This window comes from Lineus longissimus, chromosome 5, assembly GCF_910592395.1.
Source record: "Lineus longissimus chromosome 5, tnLinLong1.2, whole genome shotgun sequence".
NCBI lineage: Eukaryota > Metazoa > Nemertea > Pilidiophora > Heteronemertea > Lineidae > Lineus > Lineus longissimus.
Window position 1 is genome coordinate 8,475,269 of NC_088312.1, and position 24,380 is coordinate 8,499,648.

A 24,380-nucleotide genomic window follows, 5' to 3' on the forward strand; every position below is an offset into this window, starting at 1 on the left:
AGGATCACGAGATGCAATTTACTCACATAATGTCTGTAGCTATGGGAATAAGAGCCTCTCGGCAATGAGCTGTAATCACCATAAATGCTTTGAAATAGAGCCTGTCTTAATATGGGTACATTTTGACTCCTCAAATACTTACGTTTACTTGTTCCTTTCCCAGATATATGAGCAACACTTGGTAGTAAACACGGCCGTGATTGACCCTCGTCTCACCAGGCCAAGTGATGTTGAAATTTGACCAGTTACCAACAACGTTGATGGCGTCAGCCAAGATGTCATTGGGGATGACCCTGATGAGATCACGGTCCAGACCCACTGGATATGGCTGAAGAGACGGGTGAACAACTGACAGTGTCCTGAGTGGATGGCGATTTGCGATGTCCATTCTGGCCAGGTTGGTGCCATTGACATCACTTATAACAGCCTGGTCCCCCTCCGTCATCAAGAACAGTCGATCGCTGAAGTACTGCAGAAGGGGCATCCTGGAGAACATAAGAGAAGGAAAGATGAATTGACAATAGGATTATTGAATGTAATAAGTAAATCTGGGCAGGTGATCAGCTCCTCAACATTAAACAGTTTGCAAAAAACTGGAATAGTCCCTCACCTCGATACAGGTCCTAGCTGTCCAATTTCCCTGATCCTTGGCTGATGTGTGCCCATGTCATCAGTCGCCACCGGTGCCGTAAATAGTATCCCTCCGTCATAGCCCTTCTTAATCCAATAGATATTCCCATGGAGTCGGTCAAGCGCTAGTCCAAGGACAAACTGTTCTGACAGGAAGGGTAAGGTTTGGTAGTCATAGTGATTTGCTCCGTTCAAGATGGCGCACTCGAGGCTGTGGGTCGTGGTCCAGTAGAGGTACCCTGACAGGGAATCAATGACCATGTCACGTGCCGGTGCCTGGTACACAGTCTCAATGGAATTGCCATGTAAGTCAGATCTGAAGATCTGTTCAAGAGAGAAATGATTAGATATTGATTTGAATGAAAGCCCAAAATACTTGAATGATGCACTAAGAAATTAAGTTTGTTAACAGATAAAATCCGATCCCTTAAGCTGAGGACTGAGTCACTGAGGCTAGGGGTATGCCACCCACCTGGGACCACAGTGATAGCCACAAACACTTAACTGAGCAAGCATAACTAACAGAAAACCACAGCACCTGAAAGAGAGGTGATGAAGAAGTGAGTGAATCTTGAGAACTGAAAAAGACGCGTTGAAGACATTGGCTCCAGAATTCAAAATTATCTTACCATGCTCTGTTTGACGTTTGACCAGTAAATTTTCTCTGCAAGCCAATCCAGTACAACAGCTGTCGCATCGTGGATGTGGGTGATTTCCTGCGGTACTGTCTCGTTGCTGTAGAACTTGTATACCTTGCCGTTATCCATACTGAAGATGTACGTGTCTCGGTACACGTGGATGTCTATAAAGGGAATTAAATGGATCAACATCAAAATGAACCACAAGTCTTATACAAATCACTCAGCTGCTATTACAGTAAAGGAATCAAAAAACTTTTTGATTCAAATTAAGTGCTGCTCTATGTCATGGACTATTTCCTCCTGAGAATGGACGCCAGCCGACCGTCCACAGTTAATAAGCTTAAAGTTCCAAAACTGAAACACAGATACTTACAGAACATCAAGCACATTCTCGGTACTTCTAATCCCTCAATGTCAAATAAGATCTCAGTTCATTGATTACTATATCTGAACAAGAAAGCTCTCATCTTACTAGAAGCCAGTCAATACTTTGAATAAATTGCTTATTTTAGAAGTACTCACCAGTTACTTTAGCCTGATTATCATTCTTGATAGTAATAATTGGAATCTCATTCCCTCCATCCACGTCTGTCTGGATCAAATTATTTTCACTCGCAGCAAGAATGTACGGCTTCACAGACTCCGTCAACAAGGTCCTCCCGACAAACTCTGTTGACCAGGGGCCGTGTTCACCGTTTGAGTAACCGCGCACTTGTATTGTGTAGGTGACGTTTGGTCGGAGATGGTATACCTTGTGTTCAAGGTCGCTGATGGCGTCAACTATTCTGGTAACATTTCGTTCATCACGGATCCTAATTTGGTACAGCCACTGCTGCCAAGCGCCACGTCCTGCAAATAAACTCGAACTTAAAACTAAGGGACAGCTAATAAGTACATCACATCAGAATTCTTCAGGAATATTCAAACTTTAGACAACTCTCTCACAAACATTATCAGACAAGTGAAACTTCCAACTGATTTTAACTTAGAGATAGACTGACCTTTTTCTTTCAGCAATTCTGGTTTCTTCCAGCTGACCTGGGCCGACTTGTCTGTAAACAGGGCCTGCACCTTCATGGGCGGGTTGGTCGGGACCGGTTTCGGCTGGGCAGACGGATGGAACAAATTTAAGCCAAGGAAGTGCCTCTCCAAGAAGAACATCTTATTATGATGGTAGACGTCATTGCGTGGATCGAACTCCTCCTTGCTGAAATACTCCCCATTCGTCCAATAAAAAAGCTTGTCAAAGTACAGTAAACTCTTTACTAGGAGGAAATATGGACGCTGCATATTCGGTCGGATATCTGTCAAGTCTGTCCCATCGAGTGACGAGGACATGATTGTGTTCATAGTAGAGTTCGGGAAGTAGAGTCGGTAATTTTGGTGGTCGATGAACAATGTGTACAGCATGTCTTGTCGGATGATGCGATATTGAGATGGCCTTGACCCCTTCTTGCCAATATCATTGAGATCCATGCGGAACAAGCCCTGACCAAACTGGGTCCAGTACAGATACCTAAAATGAGCAATCATAGATGTGATAGTGGTGGCAAATGATAACAATGTAAGGAGTAAGTGATAGTGTCGAATAAGATGATAGTTGCCTAATTTTGTTTACAGAGCTAATATTGTCCTAGTTGTTGCTCAACTCTTGACTCAATTTTGTTTGTAGTCTAATTACCCATTGTAAGGATCTGCCTTGACATCATCTGGTGTCGGGTAGAGATTGGTGAGAACTGGGAAACAGGATACACCATCAAGTGTGCACTGCAGAATCTGCAAAAAGACGGAAAAGAAATCAGCTGACCTCAAAAAGTCACAGGAGTTATTGACCTGCCGAAATCAGTTTCAGAAAAAATTGTGAAAATGGCCAATCCAGTTCAGTAAGTCTGCAACTATCCTGTGGTGTTCAGCATAAAAAATGAGAAATGCAGTTAATTTTGAGGTGATTTTAAAGAAAGATACAAAAGTACACACACTTGACTTAGCAAAAAAATATTTGACATGCACTTTGTGCACTGCAGCCAGACTTTTAAGTACAAAAATTATTACAAAAAATTGCCAAAAGTGATATAAAAAATCTTCAAAATGGGTCTGAAAAAATACAGAAATGTTAGTTGTTATTTTAACAGTGCAATCTCTAAAAAGCTGTGACAGTTCAAAACATTTGAGGAATTCAGGAGAGGGTGGGGAAGGAGTCTGAATCACAGAGACGGACACTTCATGATCCAATGATGCTTTCAGTTGTGTATAATGCTTCGATTCCAAGAAACAGTAGAATCTGTGGAAACTGGTGGAAACTGGTGGAAACTGCGGGAAACTGTGCGGCTTGGAACACAAAGATACCATGAAGGTTTCCAGCAGTTTTGGAACCAGACTCTAATAGGACCTGATAAAACAGTAAAGAGTCCTTTATTCAGGTGTATGATGAATAGTTTTTAGCCGGACATTTCAACTTTGAGTCACTGAAAGCATCATTACACATCAGGTCTTTATAAATGTGTTAATTATTGAACCAGACATTTCAGGAAACTGCTGATTGTACAGGAAAGAAACCATGGAGCATCTGCATAGGAGTTGCTACACATGTTGCTGTTGGTGATAACTTCTATTCCTATGGTTACTAAGAAACCTGTTGGTTACTAAGCAACCCTTTGGTTGCTAAGCAACCCCTTGGTTGCTATGGAAATTTTCTTTGTGACCAAGCCATTCCTTTCTATGATTTGTAAATAGTTATGGTTCAAATATTAACATTGGGTACAATGAACTTGAAACTTGAGAGAATGTTTAGCAACTTCCTACAGATAGTCTTGCTCAGATAATAACAATGGTAAAACATATCTACTGCTATGGTAAGCATAGGAACTACAGGATCTACTCAAGCAAGACTACCAAGAAGATTTTGGAACATTCTACAAGAAGAAACAGCTAGAGGAATGTGCAATGAATCAGCAGGAACAATCAGAATACACTAAACTCTTAAAGATCTCCATAGGTTTGTTGTTATCCCAACTGCATTTGGCTTCGAGGGGATTTAGACAAACCTCAGCTATTGTAAGAGTCAGCTACATGAACCACTAAGAGTAAAGAGAAATGCTAACTAAACTATTTGGCTTTATCGTTGTTTTGCCTAAGTGACACATACTTATATGACAATGGTCTAGAGCATGAGAATTCACCACTTCGACATCAACAAATATTGCCTAAGATTTACAAGTACGTAAATGAAATCAATTTGGCATCAACCTTTTTTGGAAACTTGAAATACATCTGAATTCAATGTGACTCATAAAGAACAATATCATATGCTTCCCACTTTTTGAACTGAGTTGATCAAATAATATATTTTCAGATTGAGACTTTACAACAATCAACATCAAAACCCTTCACCAACAGCAATAACTAACATCATAAAATGCTAAAATTTGTGAATGTGTCTCATCTTTTTTGAATAACTTCAGCTGGAATCCAGATCACATTTTTTCAAATAAAGTTCTTATGGATTTTATTGAAGGATTCGTCAACCTTGAATCAAGTAAATTTCGAAGGAGTATTGACTGCATGTATTTTAGCATATTTTATATGAAGAATCATCAGAATTTTCTTGTGGGTGTCAAGGAGGACATAGTGCATAAGGATGGGAAAGAAATAGGGTAGTGTCAAACATCTATTGAGAGCCGTTATAACTTTCAAAAGATCACATTTGTACAATTTGTTGAGAATCAGCAATGTATCATGAAAGTGAAGGCATAGCGCCGTATCCATGACATTGGAAAAGCATCGTGTGAATAAAGAATTTTTAAATCTTTGCTGTTCCAGCACAAAATTGCATGCAGCATCCCTATTCTTTTCTGAAAACAGGAGAGGAGTCCCTTAAAGCCTTGGATACAGCCCTTAAATCTATTATCACTCAATGACCACAAGAAGCATCGAACAGGAGTGATCATACTGTAGGACTTCCAATAGATGTTTAGGGGAAAAAAAGAGGACTATATTAGTTGAATTACAGAACGTTAACTCTGAGACAAGAGGTGTAGAAGTGAACGGGTAGAATTCAACCTTTTGCTCCAGACGTAAAAAAACACCAAATTTAATAACCATGGAAAATCTGACATTCGGGAATGAAAAGTTCAAAACCAAGCATATGTTCACTTTTACATCCTTGTCCCCTTATTATTGAGACATGACAGAATGGTGTAATGAACAAAGACTACCGTAACGGAACACAACTGCTTGAAATCAACAGGGGCATGCAGAAACAAAACTCATAAGCTTCAAGCCTACATGACTTCTCCAGTAAGGGGCAGCTCGCCAGTCAGCACCGGTGAAATTTTGCGGCTGCAACATAAATGTGATGAAGAAATATTTCATATTGTCCAGAAGAATATTAATCATCAGCTGACATTCAATTCTGTGTATGGGATTGATTTCTTTAGCTCTGATCTTGACATAGTATGGCAAACTGCAACAAACTTGGCATGTGTACCCATACTGTAACAATTGAGTTTTCAAGTCTGTTTAAAGGATTTAGTAGCCATCTCAGCCATTTGTCACATCTAAGGATACAATCTGAAAATCATAGAATCCTGAAAATGTTATGGTATTAGTCTCACTCATGACTAGTGCTGCTAGCAATCGCAACAGAAAATGTGCTTTAAAAGCTCTTCTACAGTGAATGCTTTTATTTATGATGACCAATGTCATTACAAATCTAAATCAATGATTTCATGAATGACCCCAAAACATGGCATGGCATGAAAGCAACTTCATTCTATAAACAATCAAAGTCATTTATAGCTGAAAAGAAGATGCGATTCGTAGAACAACATCATTGAAATCTTTGTCATATCTTGCAAAGAACAAGGGCAAGGGCAAAACCTCATGGTTTGTGAATGACAGTTTCTCTGGATGCAATTCACACTAAAATGACGTGAAGATAAATAACGAATGTATCACAATTGCCAGTACATAACAGCAAACCCATGAGTTGTTTTTGGAGAGGAGCATTTCCTGGGAAAGGTTATACACACTACTACAAAATAAACAGGCTTTAGTGGTGAAGGAATCCATGGAATCATTCCAAATGTTTATCCATGGGGTTGTTTTATTCTCTAAGATAACATTTTCAGTCTTGTTTCTCCAATACAACTGCGCTTGTATAGTGTGATGTACAATGCAAAGTTGAAGTGATGCAAAAAATCATCAAGTTTGACAAATTAACAAGAAATGGTTGTCTCCTGCCAATCCCAAGGAACAAGAATTGCTTTTTGGTCCGTCGCCTTAGCCAAGACAATTAAGTTCATTTGCTGCAGCTGTAGGAAACAGTGTCGCTGGAAGACAACCTTCAACAGGCTACAGCCAACAACAATATTAGGCCTGCTACACGTATCAAGCCATCGTAATATTGTAGAGAGAGTGGTCATTACATCAGTCCATTGCATCACTGGAGCATTCTTTGAGGCAAAGGAAGACCTAAGAACCTAGGATTAGACTATCAGAGCCATGACTGACTCTGCATGGTTACAATGACACAAGAAAGGCACCCAAAATCTGACGTCGACTTCAACAGTGTCTATACAATTGGTTCGACCGTGAAATGCATTGGTAAGGTTCATGTTCTGTTCAGAATGTGTGGCAGGTAAAGCTGTATCTTTGGCATTTACCATAATACATTTCAAGCCCTTTCCACAAACAGAAAAAATAGCCAGCTTTGCAATTCTTGCAACTTGAGCAAATATCTCCATTGGAATCATAGACAAGCCATTTATGAAAACACTGGTATTTATTTTACCCTCTGCCAGATTCCTTAGCTTCTCCAATGATAGAGAACCAAGGACAGGGAAATGGCCACTCTATCCACATGTTGCATGAACAATACACCCACAGAAAACCCACAACCGCCTCTTCTCTACTTCTTGTTGCAGCCAAGTTGGCATTTCCTTCCATTTGTTGGTACAAGTTTCAAACAGCAGTCTGAGAAGAGATCCTGCCACTTGTTCTCATCAGGACTGTTATGATACCATAGAATCTACAATCGCCAGCTTCGTGGAATAGTGCTTTTTTGCTACACACCAATTTTTTGTAAAGATACTATGAGAAAATCGTCTGAAATGCTTCCAGTTAAGCTCTGGTATCCATGGTGCAAGCGACGCGTGCGAAGCGACGCCTTGCTTACAGCCAGAAGAAGTCGTATGAAGACGTTTGCTCCCTCTCAAAACGTCATCTGCATTTAGACATTTTACACCCAAACCTGCCCTAGTAGGTCAAGGTCCAGGTCTGTAATGTCTAAAGGTCCTAAATCTACCTAATTTTCAAACCAACTGATAACTTTTTCATTAAATAAGAACCTTTGATAAGTATTACCTTATTGTCCTCGACAATGTAGAGTTTATCATTCAGCCAATCAACACTGAGGGCGCTAGGGTGCAAGAAACTCTTGTAGATGACATCGTGGGAGTTATTCCTGTTGAGTTTGATCCGGTGGACCTTCCCAGTGCCATCGGAGAAGAAGACGAGTTTACGAGCTGTGTGAACTGTGACGCCTGGAAAAAGGAAGAGGAGCAGATAAAAACTGTTGTTGCTGAGTGGACTCTTTCTGTTCAATCAGCAGTGCAGTACTTCAGTTGCTTTTAGTGAAGTTGTCTGTTTTTGCAGTACTTTGGAAACATGGCAAAGTTCCTTTGGTAGATTCAGCCAGATGGCAGAGTCAACCTGCCATGCCCTAACTTCTATGGAACAGCGAGAGGGCACCATTTCCCGCCACAAATGGCAACTCCACCAATATAAGGATTCTCTGGATATCTCTTTTGTGATCGAGAAGCACTTTTGAAAACTACATGCAGTTGATTGCCTTTGAATCAAATGTAATTTCAAGAAATAATGTTCATTTGGAAAAAAATATGTTTTATCACTGTTAGGCGCAAAGTGCTGTGCAGTTTGCAATACGGAGTGAGGAAAGGGCATTATCATTGTAGTATAAGTTAATGTGCAGTGTGCTAGATTAAGTTCTCTGATGTTGCAGGAAAAATTCTTGTCTTCTTATTCCTCTTTGTTGGAACATTTTGTGAGAAGTCGCTCATTTTACTAAATATAGGTTTTACTAAATAAAGTTTGACATCAAATATAGGACCAAGTTGCTATCACTGTTCTTCAAAATAATCAAAATAGTTAGAAAAGGCAAGACCATTAATGCAATAAAGGAATTTCCCATTAAAGTTATAGGATATCCCGTAGACTTTCTTGATAAGCAAGATCGTTTAACATGTTTAATCAAACTGGTATGGAATTGGCTGGAAAATATATCATGAATCGGACCGGGATCTAAAGCGTATTTATAAGAAATAAACAAGGGAAGAAATGATAAAGAGGTTAGACAAAGAGGTCAAATAGAAACTTCATTGCTTCTTCCTAAAGATGGTCTGCAATATGGAAACATCGTTCGAAAAGTCCATGAACTGGAGGTTTTGGCTCAGTTTGGCTCTGAGAAGAGTGGGTCCGTGTGAGGTCGGGCTGTGAAAGTGTAGGTGATGGGTGAAGCAAAAAACAACACAGTGCAAAGTGACATTGTGCAAGGGGGACACTGAAAGCAATCAAGTGTTTAGCACACCAAATGTGACATTCTTGACAACACCAATAATAAGGAAACACTTATATATTTTAAGCGTTCATGTGACAACCACTGACAACACCAATGTACAGTGTACACATATTCACCAACACCAATATTGTTTTAATGGAGACAAAATGAAAACACTGTTTTATAATAGAAGGATAACTGTAACATTTCAATAACGGGCAAGTGTTTGGTGACAACACTGACGCAAATAAGCTAGAAGTGCAAAGTGATGTTAAAATATTTAGTACAATATCGAGTGAAGATGAATCTTAGCGTTACCTCGGAGTTTCAGGTAGAACCAGGAATCCTGATAGATGACGTCCGCTGCACGTGCAAGCATTGGTAGAGAAGACAGACATGTAATCGCATGCAAGAGAACGGGACATTGGACAAAGACGGGCATTCATGTATAAGCTATCAACAATGCAATTGCAGTTCACTTAGATTTAGACAGGCAGTTGTGCTATTATATCTTCTTTACTGGCAGTTAAAGGTGCCCATGTGCTGCTATTTTTGGTAGATCTCTTGCATCCTTTGGGTGCATAAGTTCCTATTTTTTCTTGCAAAGTCTCAAAAATTGGTATCTTCATTTGCTTGATGCCAGCAGTATAAAGCCCTACATGACCAGTCCTAAACGACATGTCTTGATGTCCACAGTGACATCAAAATTGACAAAATGCATCACTTGACTTGGTCAAAGAGCTGAAGTGGTAGAAAATCACTTAATTTTTTTGTAACCAAAATAACTTGGACTTACCTAGTACTCTGATGGATTGTTCCCCGGTGTAGACTGCCTGGCGATCTTTGAGAAAGTCTGTAATATCCTGTTTGAGAATCATATTGTCGGCTCCATAGATCATGTACGGTACTGCGCTCGGGCCTGCAACGTTAACACAGCAGGCAATCAAAAGATAGGTCAACACGACACACCCCACCAGAGATGACATTTGGAGATGCAGACGAAATGGAATTCTGTCATCGATGCTGACTTTTGCAGAACCTTTTTGAGAGCATTTGGTTTGCTTCATTAATCCTGAGTGACGCATGGATACTCCATATTTTACAAATACAGAAAATATCTCACAGGGCTTTTTCTCCTGAACATACATTAACTAGATGAGGCCTGAATAAAATGACATCCTATCCTTTGCACTTTAGATACTGCACACTTGAAATTGAACAACTGAACCAAGCTTGATACTGTCAAACAAGAAACAATCACATACTAATCATTGTGCAAGTCAAGTTTTCAGACAACTGGTGGTAGAGATATTTCACCTGGCCACAAATGTCAGGTCACACCCCTTTTACAAAAGCAGAAAGAATTTGCATCTGTGTGCGTTCCAAGTAACATCAACCATGGGCAGTGAGACACTGGGACATAACAACCATGATTTTGTATCAAATTACCCAGGACGATTCCAATGAAAATAGTCTCATATCACTGCGTAGTGACCGAATTTCTTTATAAACCACGACAAGAACTTCTCTCTGATTGGCCAATTCCTGTCTACGCCAAGAAAAACAAATACACCGTTTTCCCACACATAGGTAACATTCGTCCAAAAAATATTCGAAATAGCGTAAAATAATATTATTCCACATAGATTCTGAGCTATCTGATTTGTTAGATTTCAAGCTTGCCGCTAGAGGCATTATTTAAAGGAATTCCTGGTTATTGGGTTCAGCTGCCATGCAAATACAAGAAGCCCCCAACACTTACAAAATCTTTTCCTACATTTGTACTACTTTTTGAATGCTTGTTTTTTTTCTAGTTGCCCACATTCTCAGGAAAATATTCGGTATTAAAAGGCCCATGATAATGAATGAGAATATCTTTGTCCAAGGCCAGGTATCACTAACAGTTTGCACCATAACAAAACGGATCATGATTTTTTTTTGCATCATGGAAAAGCAAGAAATCCATGAAGTTGTTCTTAATCATTAAAGCTGGGATATCTCTCTTATAGCTAAAGTCTTTCAAAGTACTGGGCCAGTGCCAAAAGACAAACTATATTTATTTTCAAAATAATGTTCATGATGTTAAATGATTCTGACTTTGAAGTTGAATTCTTCACAGTGCAAATCACAAAGGGGGTCATAAAGCAGATGTTATATAGCTGCAGTGATAATGATGATGATGATGATGATGGTGGAATACCTTTGTCCAAATCATCAAACCACCATGCTGCTTTAAAAACGCAGCAACAGGAATTAAACGAGTTATGCCTTCCAGAATTGCTCATTGGCCATTGGCATTTTCAACTCTCAGAGGGATCGAATTGGGATATAGCAAGTCATTCACAGTTAAACTTAAAATTCCCTCGCTTCTGAGACCAACAGATAACATCAAGACCAACAGGTTGCACAGCGGCTGAATCAGGCCATTCTGTCAGTCCAAACAGCTGTAGAGTCAGGTCATCCAATCAGCCAAAACAGCCACGGGGGGGGGACCCTGATCCATTTGGCATAAACTGAGCTCTATAGAGTCAGGCCACCCTATCAGCCTAAATAGCCACACTTCTATGGATCCTCATCAGAAATCATTACACATAGATATGTTCGAGAAACGGTTTCTTCAAAGAAAAGATAATAGAAAAGACAAAATAAGTTCAGGAGGAAGTGATCGGGTTTTCAACAGACATGATTGAAGATCCTCTGGCATCTTCTAGGCTATGTTTATGGGGGCGCAATTAGGATTGCACTTAAACTCTGTTTCTGTCTAAACAGAATGCGGCCTCCACTGAGAGGAAAGTACTTAGCTGATTTCTGTAGGCCTATGGCCTTCCTCTGACACCTGCCTAGGTCCATCATCCTCAGAACAGTTGGCAGTGAAAAGTAAGGTAGGTACAAAGTGAGGGTTGTACTTAACTTCACCTCACTTTGTTAATCATTTCCAAGAACATTTATCAGTTTTTGCACGATCGAATTAAGTTTTTTATTTCAATTGTGATGAGAAGGAAAAGTTCAAATAGCAAGGCTTTGAATGGTTTTGAGCTTGAAGCAACCAATCATCTAAGCTGTCCTCATTTTTCTTCAAGAATGATGATAGAAAATTGCCAATTTATCAAAGATCAAGGCCAAAAATGTTAAAGAAAGCCCTGTTAGGTGCATTATCAGTATGTCACCTGGTGACTCACCCCCTCCTCTCCCAAGAAGGGCTTAGGATATGGTAGATGAGCTAGAGGGTATAACCACTGTTCAGCAAAACTCAGGTCAAAGATCCTGCAACTGCTTTAGATGAGCAGCGCATTGACGAGCAACAATGCTCCAAAAATAAATTATCTTTCAGGTCAACAACTACAAAAACATTCTCTGAGGTGGCCAGGAGGTTGGATCGAGCCAAGGAACATCAAACTTGCAACCTTTTTACATCTGTTCGTACAAAAATTTCTATTTCATACAAGGTTTGAAAGAGTTGTGAGAAGATAACTTCTAATGGATATGCACATGTATCCGGGCAAGTTGGATTGGAACTGAAACCCGGCTTCACCCAAGGTTGCTGTACAGCCAGTACATTTTACACTTGCTTATATTCATCAGAGTGCAACTTAGGGTGAAATCGATGCCTAGAAGTTGTCATGGGGCATTGTACATCTAGTAGCTGTGTCTTCATGCCAAGTTTGCAAATCAGCAAGCTATTAACGAACCAATTACAAAATTCTTCCTGCCCTGAACTAAGCTTTGAGTATATACAATGAACTATCATGTTCGGCGTTGTTGTACGAGGAAATAACATTTATCGTGACGGGAATAATTGGTAAAACTTAAGGTTTTCCCGAAGGTGAGCCCTCAAGGTTTATTAAACAGCAGCCCTGGGAATGCTCCGACATGCTAATAACCTGCTAATAGGTGTCACCATGTGTGTGTTTGGCACGTCTGGTGGGATATGTAACAACAAGAGTAGCAATATGATCACAACTTTTTTGATAACTGACAGTCTGCCCGATGCTAAGTACCTAATGTCACTTTTTGCCGCACACCGCCTGTCATTAACATGATTAATAGCAACGGTGTCGGCTAACTAGCGCAATTTCCTCTGTTTCTTTACATCAATGTTCTTTTTTATATCCAAACAATCTACCATACATACCGGGTACATCATTTATGACTCACTTGAACCTAACTTGGTTTGTTTAGCCGCAGACAAAAGCATTGCTTAGTGACGAAGATACAGTCCAGATCACAATCGTCACTGCTCAATTCGTGTCGCTGGCATGTCAGTTGTCTACCAATGACACGCTACCCAGCGCGTAGGTCGATAGTCAGATATGCGCATCACTGATGGTCATTGACGAAGGAAGGATGTCAATTGTGACTTGGACTGTAGGTGAATGATATAACAACTTACCCCCAAACGCAGCGGGTGTCGCAATCTCTCCCCACGCAGACGGTCCGAGTCCCGCAGTATTCCAAGCTGACAGGGACACCTTATAGTAGGTGTCCGGCTGCAGCGAACTGAACGTATACGAGGACAGCTTACTGGAGACTTCCTTCAAGATTTCGCGGCGGGAAGTGTTGTTCAGTGGTTGTAGACAGAGACGGAATCCGGTAAGTGGTCCATTGGTGAACATCGGAGGCTGCCATGAAATGTGGACAACAGTCGCTGACGGGCTGGATAGGCCGACCAGGACCGGGGCACTGGTTGGTGCTGGAAACACGATCAGATGCATCATTAGCAAAGCAACATAATGATAGAAAATACAACCTCATACGACGATGGTGGATTTCCTACCCTTTCGATTTCAATAATCTCTTTGTCACATCAAGAAAACATTGGTAAATAGTCCAATATAAGTTGACCGCTTCCTGACTGCCGTCTCCTTTGTTTTGGTTTAGGGTACCATACACACTGCCAAGGAGGATTAGAGACTAGAGGTTGAAAGAAGCTGATAACTTTCATTTCTGATCGAAAGTTGGTTATGAATCTTCTTCGTTCGCTCTGCACTTGGAGGTGATTTTCTCCAGGGATTATTCCCTCCTCCAAGGCGAGATGAGTGTTCTACGTGCCAATACAGTTAGGTGCCAATTGGGTTCATTGGCCTAGTGACTCTGACTTGGGCCACAGTTGGTTTTCAGATTCGGTTGATAACTTACGTCCACTAGGAAGAGTCTGTATAGGATTGCTTGGAGGGGACTCGATCAGATGTTTGGTGGTGATCACAGCTACAATACGGAACTGAAACAGGACAAGAATCTCATGTAACATTGATCTTACCAAAAATTAATTCTTGATCACCATCTTAACTAATAGAGACAGGGACTTCTTCTGGCACCTCAAACCAATGTTACTGATAAAAGCATATTGTTTGTTTGCACAGAGTGATAGTTTCGTTGAAATTTATGAACATCATCCAAAGGGCCTTGATTCTTAAAGGGGAACACCAATCATGTTCACTGTATTTTCATATGGCTGTATTTTCATTTTGTTCAACAGCTTACCTTGTAAGTAGTAAATGGTTTAAGGTCTGTTACCATTGATGTTGGTGGCACAAACTGCTTGTACTGCACCCTCCAATCACTCGGGTTGATATTTGCAAACTTCCATTGCAAAACGTACGTGATATTCTTGATTTTTTCACCATCCCATCTAAGTTGAAGGGATGAGTTCGTCAAAGAATACGGCACTAAAACCGGTGGCCGAAGCTTCCCTAGGGCAGCTGGAGGAGAAGAGGTTGCCATTATTACAATCAGTAGTGTGATTTTGATCATTTTAGAAGCTTAGAGCTTTGAACTTAGAGCTCTAAATTGTAATTTGAAAGCAGGTGGTTATTATGACTTGACCGGATTGATGTCCAAACAAACTGGTATCCTTCCAAGAGAGTGTCCATCGAGCAACGATATTATCAAGTACATCCAATAGAATTCGATAATCAATCTATTTGTTTGAAAAGTTAGAAGCTACATCCACTTGTAGAGTAATCCTTTATCATAAAACAACCCTGAATTTCAACACCTCTGATGATATCACAACAGATAAATGCAGTTTTCGACCTTATGGTCTTCCGAGATGTTTTGACTGGTGAACGAAAAATATTCTCCAAAATATGAAGATCATCTTTTTGTTCGTGATGATTTATAATCACCCACACACGATATGATATCCGCCTCGTGCGCCCACCGTCACCTAATTAGAATAATTACTCCAGGGCTAATAAACTATCTCCTCGTGATTTTCTTTAATGAACATTTATCAGCACAATTTGGTTCCGTCTATGACAGTATAATCCAATGAATATTATACATTCTGTTGTCATCCTTAAAGCGGCAGTATTCCAAAAAGATATCATTTCGGCACAACATTTTCCTTAATCCACATAGGTGGCGCTCTTTCTTGAAATCCTGTTGATTCCTGTTACGGATCAATGAACGAGTCCTCGTGGTCACAGATTCAAGTCATATCAAGTACTCCAATTAGAATCCTCAAATGAAATATTATTGACTTCAAACATGTATCGAAACAAAACTCAAGACTACTACAGAAAGAAAGACTCTGAAAAGTAATACTGCTGTATCCAAGAAAATGAAACTTCTATTCAAAATCCATCGCTGTCTTGGAAAATGATTGTCAACGGAATCTTCCAATAACATGAAATATCCAGCATCCATCAGAGCCAGTAATGAGATAAAAATAGGCACTATAGAAATGAATAATCCTTGAAGAATTTTCAAGTGACCAATCCTGACAAAGTGTCTGTGACATTGAATTGCGACTCCCAAAGCTTGATCAAACTGGTGACACTATGAATTCTGACTTGATACCACCTGCCTCCAAATCACACAACCCAAACCATACCATCACAAAATACGGCATTGTCAAAATGTTTAATTGAGAATAATTAGTAAAGACACAATGGGTTCACATGAGTATTTATCATATAACACAGAAAATCTAACCATGTGCACCGATTTTTTGTCATCAGACAGTAATAGGGGGGTAACAGTTCACAAATCTCTATATTCTTACCTTCCATGTTACCAGCATAAATATCTAAGGCGGCATTGCATCCAGTAACACAGTACTGATCCTGAAATTGCAATAACATTTTGTCAAAATGTATTTACATTTGATAAAACAATTAGATTTCAACAGTATATGAACATTTGTATTTCGTCACCAGCCTGGCTGCCTGCAAAGCTGCTGCATGTTCAAGGATGGTGGGCAGTCGGAAGAATCTCCTGTACATCATCTCTGACGAGTGAAGACACCACAACGCTATCTGTCCCGTCATCCTCTAAGCAGTTCAAAGGTTTGTCATCAGGTAGCAGTAGCAGTCAAAGTGGCTGTCACAGACAAGACCAAGTCATGAGTCATCAATGAGACAGCAGCAATTAAATTAACACACCCAGTTGACTTCAAAAGAGACAATTTCCCAGTACAAACATGGGGTCTCTTAGAAAAGGTCTCAAATTACAATTGTTTGGCAACAAAGTAAAATATGAGATGATTTTATAGGAGTGGAGGTTGTAACAATCAAATCTTGAAGGACACCAAGGTCAGGTTTATACTCCCTTTTGAATGACTTCATGATGAAACAAACCATGTCTTCAGATGCAGAGGACAGAACAGTAGCCTATAAGCGAATAGGTTTTTTCAAATCTCCACGGGGCAATGCCAAATGAATCAAACCCTCATTTTCATTTCTATGACATAATCATCATCGAGTGGTCACTCCCTCCTCTTGATAATTTATAATGAAAACAAGCATGGATGCTGATACCTCAATCAAGCAATAAACAATTTCAATTCCCTTTCCACAAAAAGGATATTCTATAACTAACTCAGTACAATCTGTACATCATTGCAAAGTACATTTCAGAACAGTAATCGCCTGCATTTTCCAAATATTCTTCAAGAAATGAAACAGTTCATAATTTATGCAGATTCTGTGCAGGGACAATCAGTTTCTGTGTTTGCTCCAAGGTGTCTCTAGTTGTACTACACATAGATCACTTCGCTTCGGTGTTAGTCCCCGAAGGCGCAGGCCGGGGTCAATTACTGACTAATAAATCAGTTTATGCGCAACTTGAAGATGCAGAGGGAGAAGGCACTAACATCGTGCACAACAGAAATGTAAAGAAGGGAAGGTTCAGGCACCTGGCCAGAATGACCGTCCCAAAATGATTGTCCGCCACGAATATATAGCTTAGCCAAATATGTATCGTAATCTTTCAAGGCACTGGGAACTTATGTGACTATTATTGTAGAGTACCAGTAGACAGATGTCTAACTGATTTTTTTCAAAATGAAATTCGAGTAAAACTATGACTTTTTCTAAAACTAAAATGTAGGGCCTAGTAAAAGGCAATTGTAATGATACCAAACGATTGTTTCATCTTCTGCAATTAACTTCTGTCTGGTGGTTTTTGATGACATAAGTTTTATAACAGAATTTGATGAGAGTCCTGAATGGGTTAACTTTGATGGCATTTCGTGTGTACACAAAGCCCAGAAGAAATAATTGCAATTCGTTAGAATTACTATACCCATTAGTTCAGATTTACACTTTCTATCAGAAAACATAGCATTTTTAGCATTTGACAATGAGATTTTTCTTTTGACGAAATCACGCCACGTCAATCAACCTACATTTAACCAACTCATTGTGTTGGTTTTGACCATAATGGTCTTTGTTTTTCATCTTCATCGTGTTCATCAAAAGGTCCATGGTGTGAAAAATCACAATTCTATATGAACAGGTTTTCTCTGTTATTACATTGGTTTTCATTTCCTTATTCAACTTATCAATTTTAACCCTTCCAGGATGGGTAGATGTGATGTGAAAATAGATTGCATAATATAAATGTATCTTTTTATCATTCCAGACACTCTCAGCTAAAATTTAATTTGTTTTCTCTTAAAATTATAAAATATTGTTTGGATGGGTGGATGCATGCATGGCTCATCCATGAGGTGGGCTGAAACAGTATAAACCCATCATTTGTACATCACAGTATCCCTTCCATTCATAAGGTTTGACCTGAAGATGAAACAGTCTTTAAACTAACCTAGTCCCAAGGAGTACATAACGTATTTGAGGTTGGTTATGCCTGCTTAGAGTAACCACGATTTCCAACAATAATATTTGGATTCTTGTTTTTCCCCAAGATTTTCTGCCAAACTTGACAAGTGCAATTTTCCAGCTTGGGGCTTTTTTGAATGAGCTTGATGTTTTCTCTCAAATTATATCCTATAGCGAAAATAACAGATTCGATTGAGAAAAGCATTTCAATGTAACTTAGGTTAACCAAACTGCATATCCTGTACAAAATTTTAAAAGATTTCAACCCACTGGATATGAATCGCACTGAGAATTCTTCAGGATGGAATAAAATTGTGGTTTTTTTAAAATCTTCGAAAGCCAAAATAACCGATTCTGACAAATACCAGGTAGAGAAATTCTCAGAATGAATTTGGAGAAACGACTGAGAGAATGTAGCGTGAACAAACAAATTAACAATTTGTGCTGGCTGCGCAGATTTTACGAGGTTTTGGGGTGAGGTGAGGTAGGAATAATTTGATTTTAGCAATATATGCACGATTTTCAAAATAGAAGATTTCACACTAGACAAATCATCTTCTTTATTTAGAACACAATTTTACAGATTAGTATCAGATAGTTTATGATGTGTTACCGTTATGATGCAGCACATCCTTTGTCATGCCATTATCACGTTTTAACTTGCTAAAACTCACTGAGATCATTCTGTTACTATTTCAGCTGCCACCAAATAACTCATCTTTTTTCTCGTATCAATTTATCAACAGGTTAGGTTAGGCTTCTCATGCTTTTATTTCCTGATTCAATTAACAAAATCAATGCCTTTTTTTGACACAGCTAGACTCAAGCAAAACATTTATGAAAAATGTGTTTTACGAGCCTTCTCTTAACTCAAGCTATCACAGCAGACACTGTCAAGCCTTTTGTAAAACAAATATTGACAATCACAACAAAAACTTCCCCCAAACATTTTGCATGACTGACATTTCCTTTTAATAAAGAAACATCCCAGTTTGACACTTACCTTGTTGTAAGCAAATGCAGTATTGTTCTGAAATGAGTAAAAAGGGGAAATGTCATAGATGTATGAGAATTCAGAAAGTGCTTGAGCTATAGTTTGATATAAAATGCAAAGCTACATGTAGAAAGACCTGAGTCTATGTAGATAAAAGCCTAATTGCGACCTTTTACAGTCCGGAAGGGGATGGAAATCCATCCAAAAAACACTCTGCATGAAAAATTTATCAGAAACATTAATTTGATAAATGCTTGAAAACTATGCACCCAGAAGCAAAGCCTCTCATTCCTTCATCAAACATTGGAGGAAAATTGTGACTGTTCCAATGTAGATGAAAAATTCTGAAGGTTACTATGGTTGGTGCATCTTAATTATAACAAAATCGATAAATATGTATGATGGGTTAATTAAGTACGTGCATTGTTGTCAGTTAATAACTAGTTAACCCATGGCAATTTTTGGGCAAGTGTCAATGGCAAATTGCTGTGGTAATTAGGTGTAAGATATTGCTAGACACAAGAGTAAGTGATATACGGTGTGATACAGCCAAGTACGATTCTCACCCCTTTAATGGTACAGTGACGCCGTCTGATGGCAGAGTGATAAACTAGGTGACTATACGTTCAACAGTTTCACAACAGAAGACATTTGATACATTGATCTTGGAAGTGAAGAGTAAGCCAAATCTCACTGGGCATTTCATCGTGGACGATACTATATACATATGTAATAAAATCAACAGATCTACAATTCCTTTGTCTTGAGATACAATGAACCAGTTGCATTCTTCATCATTATCTTGAAGAAATTGCTTTTTAACTTGCTCCAATTACAAAACAAAATCTTAGAAACCTTGATGAATTCTCACAAACATACCCCTGGAATGGTAGTCTTGTTTATAATAAAGTGGAAAAGAACAAGCAAGAATTTGTAGTACTTTGTAAAGTTGTTAATAGTAATGTCTCGGCAGGTAGGCAATGGTTTTCTTGGTTGGTTGTTATGTTGTACCCAGGGGCTCCTCTAATTGCTTGGGAAAAGGTGCATGGAACTACCATCGCTTACTGTGCCAACAAATCGTGGAGTTATAATGGATTGCTTCTTTAACCGAGATGTAGACGCAACAACAATGCTGTCGTGACGTTATGGCCTTCATACCAAAAATGCTACTTCAGATTCACACACGCAGATCATCCGCACAAATAAAACTTTCGCTTTCCATAAGATATGGCAAACATGGAGTTGATCTTGGGTGTTATTTGCTGATTGCCTGGCAATCAGAGGTAGTTAATCCTCTAGTGTGCCCAACAGCACATCTATAAAAACACCCTAATTATCATTTATACGTGTGCTGCAATGACGAAACTGCCCATGAGGGATCCGCCCGCCATTTCTACAGAACGTTAAATGAGCATCTTCTTGATACAACAGTCCGATTCAACTCAAGATGGCAATAAAGACTGTGTGCTTAGTTTATGTACATGCTTATGCATGATGTACAACGGATTAAGCCCAAGCGATGTGACATACACTTGGTGTCTGGTGATTATATGACATGGTTATGCCCCACCCCAACTACAGACGCTATATAGAAGCATGATCTGGAACAATTTGACGTCAGATAACAGACAATTCCTAAACGGAACTTGACCAGTAATGCCGAAATACAGCCCTCTGTTTGGCTCATTTAAATGAGCATGCCAGAAATGGAAAATTTAGCTTTCGATAGGACAACCTCCCTGGAACTAACCCCGAACTAATCCCTGAATAGATGAGAGGGATTTACAGGAAGGTTATAGCAATGCATTCCAATATTTCCTTTCTAAATTCATAGACACTGTAACCCCAGTGTAACCTGGACATCCAAATTTATCGCCGTATAATGATGAGGAACTAACTGAGACCAAACAATGTAAAATACACACAAATCCGGAAGAGACGAGGCCATCTGAATTGACCACAACTATTTACCAAAATTATTTTGATCTAGTTTTTTATTTCGAAACAATTTTAACCACATACAAATTTGTAAAGAAAACCTACCATTGGTTGCACACGTATTATTATTGCTGAAGAGATGGGTAGCGCATCAATGACGCGAATTTAGGGATGAGAATTGCGATTTAGACTGTACTTTGTTCTCGACAGAATCAAACTACCTCCTACTGGTGATAAAATGAACCAGTCTGACAGTCATTGATTGGTCCTCGCCCTACACATCAGCCATCTCTGCATGGATCATCCCGCACAAGTTGTAATTATTTTTCCTGAATAGACACTCGGGAGATTGACAAATATTTATTCAATAATGATTTATGGAACTAATTTGGCATTTCCTTTTCTCCGAGTGTGATTCGCCGGGGCCGAACAAGGGCAAACTCCTCGTGTGATATAGATGTTATTGACTAAGCACCGCAAGAAATGGCCACTACATATTTTTTTCCTGGAGAATTAGAAGTAATGGACATCTATTTCTGCAAACCAATGTTAAGACAAGTGATGCCTTATCGCTACATTCATCTCATCCTGAGTCCATTTTATCGGCCGCAGAGTCTGTAGTCATCGTGTATCGTGTTCTCAGCATGCCTCCGGGGGGACAGTATGGAGCTGAGGCTATGATAGGCCAGCTTAGCAGTAATCCTGTAAAGGCAGCAGATGATCTAGGATATATTACAATCTGATGGCGACTGCCAATTGATTTCATACACAAATATACAGCAAACTGAGAAGTTTCCTTGAGCGTTCTATTTTTGTGGGTTTCACGAAGGCAAAAATCTGTTTTTTGATTGAAAACTGAAAGATATCATGTAATCTCTCAAAATTAAAAATCATTAAAAATTGCTCTTCTTCTCCATCATCGGATTCTTCTTGGCCAGCTTGTTACCTCACAGCTTGTGGCCAAAAGGCCTCTCTGTCGGCTTGAACATCCTTACATTCTTGCAAGATGGCCCAAGTCCTGAGTAATCCACTAACTACGTTCTCAATTTTTCGGCTGTAAAAACTACAGATGTCCTGCACCAACAATGACAGCTTTGACCTTACTGATTAGGGCATCACCTGCCTCAGCCAAAGGGGACAGTCAGATCTGCAACCCTTGGGTACCTTTGCTGAGGTGTTACGCTGGAACGGCACATGAAATTACTGAGATTGGCTGCGCTCGTTTTGATCCAGTAATTCCTCCAGGTGACAGAATGGCATACTGATTGGCCAGTGCAAGGATAGGGTGGCATTTGTACATTGCCCACGCAATGCGGCAGAAATATTTTTCTGTTTTGCAGTGTTTTGCTGATTGGTTCATCTCTCCTGGGTAGATCCGCGTTGATGGATGTGTTTTTGACACTGACAATCTTCTGAGGTGAGCATGGTTGCTGGTAGCAAATGTAGACAGAATACATGGCAAACTGCAAAGCACCTCTTGGCTGGTTATTTCACATTTGCAATACCGTTAACGTCCCACTCCAGAGTTCTCATTGTCATTGCTGACAATGACTTCTATTGTTGATACATCTTCACCCAAACCATGTCATGTCATGTCAGAATTGGTGTTTAAGCTGTAAGAAAACACACTAAACACCCAACAGCAACACATAAGAAGTAAGGAAGAGGCAAGAATACTTACACACATATCTTGACATGACGCTCTGACTGCGTCCTTCCAAATGGCACAGCCACTCTGACACTGCAAAGATAGGAACACGAGAGAAGGGTAAGTATCTGAAGCATTTGCAAGAATATCATCGATACTTCAGCAAAATAAAAACGGTTGAATTTTTCATCTTCATTATGGTGATTCAGATTAATAGCCTGGTTACAGACCGCTTGAAATAGACAATGGAATCACAAGTCCTCTTTGTGGCTGGTTGAAATTGATGGGCAAAAGATTTGGATGGTTGAAATGCACTCCTTATGCCCTTCAATTCCGAAGAGCCACAAAGGAAGCCGGGGAGTCTATTGTTTAGTTTTTGCGACCCTGCAACCACTACATCGATTTATATCATCGCTTTGATCTAGTTGATCCTGAAGAGGAAAGAAGGAAATTGTCTTGCTCCACAATTAACGATGGCAAGAAATTGCCAAAATAAATCATTGGTTTAAAGCAAAGAAACCATGAAAGATGAGATCGAGGTTTGATGAAGAAATGGACCCTAATTCCATCTCTATTTGCTGGGGATATATGAACTGACTTTTGGGCATGAGAGAATACAAATGTATATAAAACTGGTTCAAACTATGTTCAGTCGTTGTCATCCACTGGATAGGCCTAAAGGGAATAGCAAAGTTAAGACACGCGACCAAAAGCTTCACAACCTTTCGGCACTTTAGCAGATAAAGGTAAACAACATAGTTGAAGTCCTGCATCTTACTGATAGTTTAGCAGACAGAATACTGCGCAAAGTCGGCCTTACATTGATAACCCACATTTATTTCGATAACCAGATTCTGCAAATTTTGCCCGATAATCTGTTGTTCACATTCAGTGGCAGAACTAGAGGAATACCTTCACCATTCCTTAGAATCCAGGCCACTAATCAGGCCTAGCTCTTGGACTTGATAACGTGGGAATATTTATTGATTTAGGATCAGAACAAGCATTTTTTTTCCTAAGTAGTGGCATCATAATTGCCCAGCACAAAAAATATTGGAATGTTTTTTCATAGGATTTGTTGTGCTATCATTTTGTACAACATGAAAAATGGATAGAAAACTAGTGAGGTTAAAGTCATCTGATGCAAAACTACAGCAATACGTAAAACCCACCCATCATTTTGGGTGAAACCCTCTCAAAGAATGGCTCCATTGCCCTTCGAAGGAAATCAACAATCAGCAGATGGATGTTTTCCTTTCCAACAGCTACCTGAAGCTTCAGTCTGACCACAGCTATCAGTGGCGATGAAAGCTTACATTCAACACCCATCAGATAAATTATTATGTTAGGATATCAACTTTGATATAATGTTCTTCAAGCAGGCTAGAAGAAGAACCTTGCACTTAACCATACCAGAAGTACAGAAAACTTAGTGTCTAGTTAATGTGAACGTGATATAGTATAGGTTATGCCTTGTGATAACTTTAGTGAGCTACTGGTTGGTAGAGGGATTTACCTCATGCCAGGGTGTTAAAATGATATAGACTTGAAGAGAAATTGCTGGTGAGTTCATTAAAGAGAGATCATAAGTTGCTATGAGAGCACTAGTATGAAAGAAATCACTTCATGATCAGCTTCAACCACAGAGCTTTTTGTTGTTGTTCAAATCACTTTCCTTATATATGGTATGTAAAGAAGACTTGCTTCTTGGAAAACTTGATCATTATTTATCATTTTGCTTACACTATGGTGCTTCATTGCAGCTTAAAAATTGTTAAGAGTGTGCAATAAAGAATTAATCATTTCACTAATTACAGTTGCAAGACGTGCATATTTCTCAGAATCGTGCGATGCCATGTTCATCAAATCTCTCGAGCTCGGCAGAAATATG

At 39.4% G+C, this 24,380-nt stretch overlaps 1 protein-coding gene across 5 annotated transcripts in view; it reads right to left on the reverse strand.

The window, feature by feature from the left end:
* Nucleotides 1-24,380, reverse strand: part of LOC135488764 (proto-oncogene tyrosine-protein kinase ROS-like) — a 106,561-nt gene that overhangs the window by 21,672 nt on the left and 60,509 nt on the right. For 3 of the 5 annotated variants that reach the window (XM_064773560.1, XM_064773558.1, XM_064773557.1), the window contains 15 exons: nt 22,523-22,582; nt 18,913-18,939; nt 15,854-15,914; nt 14,329-14,546; nt 13,984-14,065; nt 13,238-13,537; nt 9,644-9,766; nt 9,166-9,210; nt 7,635-7,813; nt 2,953-3,047; nt 2,273-2,787; nt 1,794-2,120; nt 1,260-1,432; nt 611-954; nt 143-485 (listed from right to left, as the gene is read on the reverse strand). In XM_064773560.1, coding sequence (XP_064629630.1) covers nt 143-485; nt 611-954; nt 1,260-1,432; nt 1,794-2,120; nt 2,273-2,787; nt 2,953-3,047; nt 7,635-7,813; nt 9,166-9,210; nt 9,644-9,766; nt 13,238-13,537; nt 13,984-14,065; nt 14,329-14,546; nt 15,854-15,914; nt 18,913-18,939; nt 22,523-22,582 — 2,892 coding nt within the window. Of the gene's footprint in view, nt 1-142; nt 486-610; nt 955-1,259; nt 1,433-1,793; nt 2,121-2,272; nt 2,788-2,952; nt 3,048-5,555; nt 5,571-7,634; nt 7,814-9,165; nt 9,211-9,643; nt 9,767-13,237; nt 13,538-13,983; nt 14,066-14,328; nt 14,547-15,853; nt 15,915-18,912; nt 18,940-22,522; nt 22,583-24,380 lie in introns of those variants that run through there. The other 2 variants (XM_064773559.1, XM_064773561.1) reach the window with 2 other exon arrangements.